A 9,529-nucleotide genomic window follows, 5' to 3' on the forward strand; every position below is an offset into this window, starting at 1 on the left:
ATGATCAAAATAGATTGCAAGTTTGCGAGATGATTATCAAGTACACCTACTTATCATATTGTGTTATAAAAACAAGCCGTTTTTTACTATTCAACGCGTATAATACACGGGATTGTTTAGTTTAGCTATGAAAAATATTTAAGTATTTTATTATTTGTAATCATCATATCTAATCTAATCTAATACTAATAAAAGAGTCTACTTAATGCCACACGGCATCCTCTTCTTCAATTCACTATTATTATTATTATTATTATTATTATTATTATTATTATTATTATTATTATTACAAAGCAATAATTATCTACAATATATTAACATCTTAAATTGTGTTAATTTATTTTATTTTTCTTCAAATTTTAAAGAAATTGACATTTTTTTGATTATGGGTGGTTTTACGCAATTTTTTTATGGCTTTTGTCATCTTTTACTTCTATGAGATATTTTTCTTTTTCCAAACCGTGTAACACACGGGGTCCATAACCTAGTAATCAACTAAAAAAACTAACGCACTTTATTAAAGGACGGAGGCCCAAAAAAGTAAAGAATAATATAGAAGCCCAATTTGCGATTCAATATGAACATATAAAAGCCCAATTACGATCCAATAGTGAACGCATAAAAGCCCAATTGCGGATGACTGAAGTTTGTATTTATACCGGTTAATGCCCCGCCCGCGTTGCGGGGCGATAGCCGAATATTGAGCGAGTGTTAGTCAGCTCATTGATACAAAAAACAATTAAATTGATTCAACCAATTAAAACAAAACACTTTTATAGTTTTGATAAAATAACTAAAACAACGGCAATATTGTAATTTTTAACTGAGAGAAAGTTGTATTTTTTGACTGAGGTAAAATCGTAATTTGCCAAAAGCTAAAGTAATGGCAGTACTGTAAATTTGAACCAGGGCCAAAATTGTGAATTTTCACAGGAGTAAATTCGTAATTTTGAACCTGGGGTAACAACGTAATATAAATTTGAACTAAGGGCACAATCGTAATTTTAAGCCGGAGGCAAAAGCACAATTTTATTTTGAAGCGAGGGCAAAATCATAATTTTATTCTGAACTGGGGAAAAAACGTAATTTTGAATTGAGGGCGAAATCACAATTTTTTAAACGGGAAAAATCACATTTTTGAACAGATGGCAAAATCGTAATTTTTAGCTGGGGGCAAAAACAAAATTTTATTTTGAACTGGGGGCGTAAAGGTAATTCTGAGCTGAAGGCAAAACCACAATTTTATTTTGAATGGGGGGGGGGGGGGAATCGTAATTTTGAGATGAGGACAAAAGCGTAATTTTATTTTGAGTTGGGGCAAAACTGTAATTTCAAAGAGGGACAAAAAACGTGATTCTAGAATGTATATAAAATAATAAATTGGTTGGTCCAATGTGAGAGTGCCAGGCAAAGTCGTAATTTGAATTGAGGGCAAGATCGTAATTTTGAGATGGGGACAAAAAGCGTAATTTTATTTTGAGCTGGGAGCAAAAACGTAATTTTAAAATGGATATAAAACAATAAACGTGTTGGTCTAATGGGGGAGTGCCAGGCAGCTGCCTGGCACTGTTCCCCCATTTGGTAAATGTATATATAGGAAACTAGTTGATGCCCCGCCCGCGTTGCGGGGCGATGACCGAATAATTCTCAACCAATTAAAAAGACAGTCATATAGTTTTGCTAGAAAAAAAAACAAACGATGACAAGACCATAATTTTGAGCTCACGGTAAAATGATAATTTTAACAGAGGGCAAAATCGTAATTTTTAGCTAGGGGAAAACATATTTTTATTTTGAACCGGGGGCAAAAACGTGAGCAGCGGGCGAAATCGTAATTTTGAACCGAGAGCAAAATCGTAATTTTTAGTTGTGAGCAAAAGCATAATTTTATTTTGAGTTGGGGGAGAAAACGTAATTTTAAACTGGTGGCAAAAACGTAATTTTAAAATGAGTATAAAATAATTAACTGGTTGGTCCAATGGGGGAGTGCCAGGAAGCTGTGTGACACTATTCCCCCATTGGAAACTAATAGCAAAACTGCAACTTTAAACGGGGCAAAAACGTAATTTTGAATCAAGGGCAAAATTGAAAAATTTAGCTGGGAGCAAAAGAGTCATTTTATTTTTAACTGGGGGCAAATACGTAATTTTGATCTGATGACAAAATCGTAAATTTAAAGCGGGTATAAAATCATAATTTAGTTGGGCCAATAGGAAAGTATCAGGAAGGTAAGGTGCCTGACACTATTTCCCTTGCCACCCCTTTCCTACAATCAATGGGAATCACTATTACCGCCGACACTTGCTTTTGTTGTATTTAGGAAATAACCAAAAGCTCCAAATCAAACCCATTTGTAAAACTAAAAGGACCATATGGTTATATCTTCGTTTTAGGCTCAAGCTCGGCTTAGGCTCGATAAGGCTCGGCTCGTTTTGAGTTTTTTCTCGAGCCGATCTCGAGTAGCTCGCGAGCCTGCCCGGCTGCTTTGCACCCTTATATCTTCGTTCTCACAATATCTATGTGGTATTAGAGGGGACGGGGCGGTCCCGTGATTCCCCTTGAGCACGCGTGATGGTTGAAAAGCACACCGCCGCCGGTCACTTGAAAACGCGTTATATATCTAACGCGTTAACCACACAACGCGTTGAAGTTTGAGTTTTGATAGGGTATGACTTGTACATTGTGCATTAATACTTGTATATTGGAATCCCCATCACTAGTGATACCACCCCCACTACATTTCTATCACTATCACTAGAATATTAGATGCTGACATGGCATGATTTGTTTGGGTGCTCCCATCACTAGAACACATCACTAGTGAACCACCCGGGTCCCCTTACTATATTGAAGGGCTCAATACCTCAAACAAACAATCGATCATTCGAATCACCTTCTTATATTGCAGTTTCGTTATCTTGCTGCTGCTGCAACTATCTTATCTTGCTTGATTCAGATCAAACCACTTGATTAATCATGGTACGTATCTCTCATCCTTTTTTCAGCATCTCTTACTTTCTTAATTAGGTTAAACTTTCACAATCTGGGCAAACAAGAACACCTCAATCGTATTTCTTTTTCTAAAGGGTTTGATTCTTCATATTGTGTTGAGAATTAGTATTTGTGCGATTTGGGTATTAGGGTTTAGAAACTTTTATGTGAAAAAGTTACAGTTTTGACTTTTGAGTGATGTTTATGTTATGTTTGATATGATTTTGAATCCGGGAACATTAGTGGAAGTTAGTTAGCTCTTTTTATGATGGATATGATAGTTTTTAAGGTTGTTTTTATGTTTTGTGGATAGTGATTTCCAACTGTTCGACGAAATGCCTGAATGGGGTTTTCTTTGAAATCTTGTAATTTCATACTTAATAGTTGATGTTCATGTTATGTTTGCTATTAGTTTGAATCTGGGAACGTTAATGGAAAGTTAGTTAGCTCTTTTTATGATTAATATGATAGTTTTTATGTTTGTTTTTGATGTTTTGTGGATAGTGACTACCAACTGTTCGATGAAATGCCTGAATGGGTTTTTTTAGTGAAATCTTGTGTTTTGATGCTTAAGTGTTGGTGTAATCATAACCTTGGTTTAAAAAAGCGTGAGGCGCTCCGAAGCGTTTTGGTTCAAAAAGCTTTAAGCGAAGCTTCAAGCGCGAAGCGAGAGCTTCACGTATACGAAGCGCTCAAAAAAAATATATTGAACACATCAATATGACCTATTCTACCTGTTAATCAATAATAAACACAAAAACATGATTAAAATACACACTTAACACATAAAAAACATAGTTAAAACATAAATTAAAGTCGAAACACACTTAAAACATAAACATAAAAATAGTCTTTAATCAATAATCATCATAATCAAGTAAAGATAGCGGCTTATTAGGGTAAAGAAGTAGGGCCTCATTTAATCCCTATTTAAAGACTATTGGGCCTAAAAAATGGCCCAAATGTGACCTGATTGGGCTGAAGCGTCGCCTCAAACCACGGTCGCTTCGCGCTTAAAGCTCGCCTCAAAACGCTTCACGTGTTGTGACGCTTCAGACCAAAAAAAGCGCCATTCCAAACGCTTCAGCGCTTCACGCTTAAAGCTCGCTATTTTAAACCCAGATCATAACTGTAGCTTGAACTCAAAAGGTTTAGATTTGAATCTAGTTTATCAATACACTGAGAGGTTTTTTTTTTTGTTTTTTGTTTTTTGTTTTTTTTTTTTTTTTCTGATGGGTTTGATTTTTTTTTTGTGTATGTTTTGTTTCTTAATTGGGGATTTGAATATTTTTTTTGTAAAAAAGGTTATTGTTTAGAGTGATGTTCATGTTATGTTTGATATGAATTTGAATCTGGGTACATTACTGGAAGTTAGTTATCTTCTTTTTCTAATTAATATAATAGTTTTATAAGTTTGTTTCGATGTTTAGTGGATCACGACTTACAACTGTTCGACAAAATGTCTGAATGGGATTTTTCGGTTAAATCTTGCATTTTGATACATAATAGTTGGTGTAATCTGTAAATGTAACCGTAGCTTGTAACATTTTGGTGAGTTTGAAAGGCTTTTGAACTTCCGAGTTCGAATTCGGATCCAAAATTTACATTTGTTTTTTTTTCAGGATATGGAAAATGATGATGATTACGTGGAATACGTTCCCGTTGCAAAACGAAGGGCGTTAGAGGCGCAAAAGATTCTTCAACGTAAAGGAAAAGTCACCACTATTGAAGACGAAACGGAAAAAGCGAAAGAAACAGAAATGAAACCAAGTTTACTCGTAAAAGCATCCCAACTTAAACGCGAACAACCCGAAGTCACTGCAACCGAACAAGCAGTCCAACAAGAAAAAGAAATGATGGAAAATCTCTCCGATAGAAAAACGTTAATGTCGGTTCGCGAACTCGCAAAAGGCATAACATATTCCGAACCTTTACCAACCGGTTGGAAACCACCTTTACCAATAAGACGAATGTCTCAAAAAGCACGCGACGTTATACGAAAACAATGGCATATTATCGTCGATGGTGACGACATCCCGCCACCGATTAAAAACTTCAAAGACATGCGATTTCCCGAACCCGTTTTACGAAAACTGAAAGAAAAAGGAATCGTACAGCCAACACCTATTCAAGTTCAAGGACTGCCCGTTATTTTATCCGGAAGAGATATGATCGGAATCGCGTTTACGGGATCAGGAAAAACATTGGTTTTCGTGCTGCCGTTGATTATGATGGCGTTACAGGAGGAACATATGATGCCGATTGCTTCTGGGGAAGGCCCGTTTGGGTTGATTATTTGCCCGTCGAGAGAGCTGGCTCGACAGACGTTTGAGGTTATCGAGGAGTTTTTAGCGCCGTTGAAGGAGTATGGATATCCGGAAATACGACCGTTGCTTTGTATTGGTGGTGTGGATATGCGATCGCAGTTGGATATTGTTAAGCGAGGTGTTCATATTGTTGTGGCGACACCTGGGAGATTGAAGGACCTGCTTGCTAAAAAAAGGATGAATCTTGATAATTGCAGGTACGCACTTAATGTTTTTATCATTTAATATTTAAACTTCGAGTAAAGTACACAAATGGTCCCGGTGGTTTGCACTTTGTAACGCATTTAGTTCCCAACTTTGTCAAAAATCACATGGATGGTCCTTGTGGTTTGCACTTTGTAACACATTTAGTCCCTAACTCGGACCTGCTAAAACACATAGATATGTTGGCGGGGGACTAAATGCGTTACAGAGTACCAACCACTAGGATCATCCGTGTACTTTTGGAAAGTTAGGGACCAAATTCAAAATTTTGGTAAACCACAGGGACCATCCGTGTACTTTACTCCTAAGCTTTTAAACTTTTAACTCTGTAGGTAGAGATAGCAAAGTAGGCGGGTCGGGCACATTGGGTTATGGGTAAAAAAGTCGATATTTTTAAGGTAAATCGGTCAGAACGGCTGGCTCTATGATTGCAAATAACCATATTATTGAAATAACTATCGTACTTTTTTAGAACGATCTAGGAGGTTGTAAGTTCAAGCTTGATACACTTCAGGTAACTCAAATCGATCATTTTTAGGTAAACTGGTTGGAATTGCAACTCAAATCGATCATTTTTAGGTAAACGAATTGATATTTTTAAAGTAAATGGGTCAGAATTCCTGACCCATTAGCTATATATTATTTTACCAATCAAATCGATCATTTTTAGGTAAACGGGTCGATGTTTTTAGGTAAATAGGTCGATATTTTTAAGGTAAATGGGTTGATATTTTTAAGGTAAACGGGTCAGAATTCCTGACCCATTAGCTATATATTATTTTACCAACTTATTAGAGATAAAATGCAACTCAAATCGATCATTTTTAGGTAAACGGGCCGGAATTATCGGCTCTTTGATTACAAACAGTGAATCCTGACTCGTTTTCTTTTAAGGAGAATTGGCCTGTAATAATCCCACCTAGACCTTATTGGCCATTAATAATCCCACCTCAGAATATTCCCCCACCAGTCCCACCTTTCACCTATTTTTCCTACAATGGTCCCCCGTTAAAAAAACTTAACGGAGTTAAGTTTTTTTCCAAATTACAAACAGATTTTGTAGGGCTTTTGATCTGAACGATGATACGAGTCCATTGATGTAAAACTTACTTCGAAATGGTGCTCCAAGTGACTTGATTTTAGTTAATTGGAAATTTAAACACCCGAATTGAAGAGCCGTTTTCATCGTTTGGAGCACCGTTTCGAGGCAAGTTTTACATCAATGGACTCGTATCATCGTTCTAATCAAAAGCCCTAAAAAATATGTTTGTAATTTGGAAAAAAGCTTAACTCCGTTAAGTTTTTTTAACGGGGGACCATTGTAGGAAAAATAGGTGAAAGGTGGGACTGGTGGGGGGAATATTCTGAGGTGGGATTATTAATGGCCAATAAGGTCTAGGTGAGATTATTACAGGCAAATTTCCCTTCTTTTTAACTACATATATTATTTCACCAACTCGTTAGGGTTAAAACATAACTTAATATAACGGTTTGGGTACACGGTTTGAAACTTGAAATTGTCACCTTTGCTTGCGGTTCAAGCGTTTCCATGTTTCTTAGACATTATTATCATTATTCAGTTACTATACAAGTATATATGGATAAATATACATACAATTTTGTGCAGGTATTTGACTTTAGACGAGGCAGATAGATTAGTTGACCTTGGATTCGAAGACGACATACGAGAAGTGTTTGACCACTTCAAAGCTCAAAGGCAAACTCTTCTATTTTCCGCCACAATGCCTGCAAAAATCCAGAATTTCGCCCGAAGCGCGTTGGTCAAACCCATCACAGTCAACGTGGGCCGTGCGGGAGCCGCAAATCTTGACGTGATCCAAGAAGTCGAATACGTGAAACAAGAAGTCAAACTCGTGTACCTCCTCGAATGCCTACAAAAAACGCCACCACCCGTGTTAGTATTCTGCGAAAACAAAGCTGACGTGGACGACATTCACGAGTACTTACTATTAAAAGGAGTCGAAGCGGTCGCCATTCACGGCGGGAAAGATCAAGAGGAGCGAGAATACGCAATCTCGTCGTTTAAATCGTGTAAAAAAGACGTTTTGGTAGCCACCGATGTTGCGTCAAAGGGTTTGGATTTCCCGGACATCCAGCACGTGATAAACTACGATATGCCTGCGGAGATCGAAAACTACGTTCACAGGATCGGGAGAACCGGGCGATGTGGGAAAACAGGAATCGCAACGACGTTTATCAACAAGAATCAAAGTGAAACTACGCTTCTTGATTTGAAACATTTGTTACAAGAAGCGAAACAGAGAATACCGCCGGTGTTGGCGGAGTTAAACGACCCGATGGAAGATGTCGACGCGATTACCGACGCGAGTGGCGTTAAGGGGTGTGCTTATTGTGGTGGGTTAGGGCATAGGATTAGGGATTGTCCTAAATTAGAGCATCAAAAAAGTCAACAGATTGCTAACTCAAGGAGGGATTATTTTGGTTCTGGAGGATATAGAGGAGAAATATGAGTTTTTATTTGTTGCTGAATGTTTGATATTTTCATGTTGTATGAAGTTTTATGAGATCAATTTGGTTAGATTTTGAACTTTTGTTTCTGGGTTTGAAAATCTTCAGTGGCAATTTGGGTTTTTAATCAATCAGTGGGTTTTTAAATATGCCTTATGAGTTGTATAGATATAGACAGAGATAGTGGTGCAATATAGGTTTTCAAAATGGACGGTGGGGATTATAATCCGTGTAGTGTAGCTATGTACAAAAATGGAGGGTGGAGATTGTAATTTGTGTGGTGTGTTTTAAGGGTTGTACAACATGCCTTAAGAGTTATATAGATATAGATATAGATATAGATAAAGGTGCAATATCGGTTTTTAAAATGGTCGGTGGGGATTATAAACCGTGTGGTGTAGTAGTTGTGTATTAAAATGGAGGGTGGAGATTGTAATCCGTGTGGTGTGTTTTAAGGTGTTTGAAGGGTTGTATAACATGCCTTAAGAGTTATATAGGGGTGTTCAAAAAAATCCGAATCCGAAATATCCGAAAACCGAATAATCCGAATTTTCGGATTCGGATGTGAATCTCAAAATTTTCAGATAATCCGACTATCCGATATCCGATATCCGATATCCGAAAACAAATATTTTTTTTTTGAATATATATAGCACATGAACACTATATATAGTTATCCGATATCCGAAAACTAATAATTTTTTTTTGAATATATATATATATGTATAGCATATGAGGCTATGAGCACTATATTTAGTTTGAAATATAAGAAAAAAATAGTAAATAATCGGATTCGGGTGTGGATTTATGAATGTTTTTTGTTTTCAATGTTGGAAAATAGAATATAGGTTTAGTCTTAATCTATGACGATACGGATTTTTTGATTTTTTTTTTTTTTATAAATTTGGATATCCGTTTGAATATCCAAAACATCGGATACGGATTCGGATATCCGAAAACTGGATAATCCGATCTTAAACACCCCTAAAGTTACCAGTTATATAGATATAGATAAATGTGCAATATCGGTTTTAAAAATGGACGGTGGGGATTATAATCCGTATGGTGTACTAGTTGTGTATTAAAATAGAGGGTGGAGATTGTAATCTGTGTTGTATTTTTTAAGGTGTTTGAACTTTGAAGAGTTGTACAACATGCCATAAGAGTTATATAGATATGGATAAAGATAAAAGTGCAATATCGGTTTTTAAAATGGTCGGTGCGGATTATAATCCGTGTGGTGTGGTGGTTGTGTATTAAAATGGAGGGTGGAGATTGTAATCCGTGTGGTGTGTTTTAAGGTGTTTGAAGGGTTGGATAACATGTCTTAAGAGTTATATAAATATAAATAAAGATTAACGTGCAATATCAGTTATCAAAATGGACGATGGGGAATATAATCCGTGTGGTGTAGTTGTGTATAAAAATGGAGGGTGGAGAGTTTTAGGGTGTTTGAAATGTTGTACAACATGTCTTAAGATTGTACACATATATATAAAGATAGAGGTGCAATATCA

The 9,529-nt window shown here is 36.5% G+C and overlaps 1 protein-coding gene across 1 annotated transcript; it reads left to right on the forward strand.

The window, feature by feature from the left end:
* Positions 1–2,835: 2,835 nt before the first annotated feature.
* Positions 2,836–8,139, forward strand: LOC110911413 (DEAD-box ATP-dependent RNA helicase 35). The gene is made up of 3 exons (XM_022156021.2): positions 2,836–2,979; positions 4,614–5,515; positions 7,150–8,139. Exons 1-3 carry the CDS (start codon positions 2,977–2,979, stop codon positions 8,012–8,014), a joined length of 1,770 nt encoding a protein of 589 aa, XP_022011713.1. The 5' UTR covers positions 2,836–2,976; the 3' UTR covers positions 8,015–8,139.
* Positions 8,140–9,529: the final 1,390 nt, after the last annotated feature.

This window comes from Helianthus annuus, chromosome 2 (genome assembly GCF_002127325.2).
Source record: "Helianthus annuus cultivar XRQ/B chromosome 2, HanXRQr2.0-SUNRISE, whole genome shotgun sequence".
In the NCBI taxonomy this organism is placed as follows: Eukaryota; Viridiplantae; Streptophyta; class Magnoliopsida; order Asterales; family Asteraceae; genus Helianthus; species Helianthus annuus.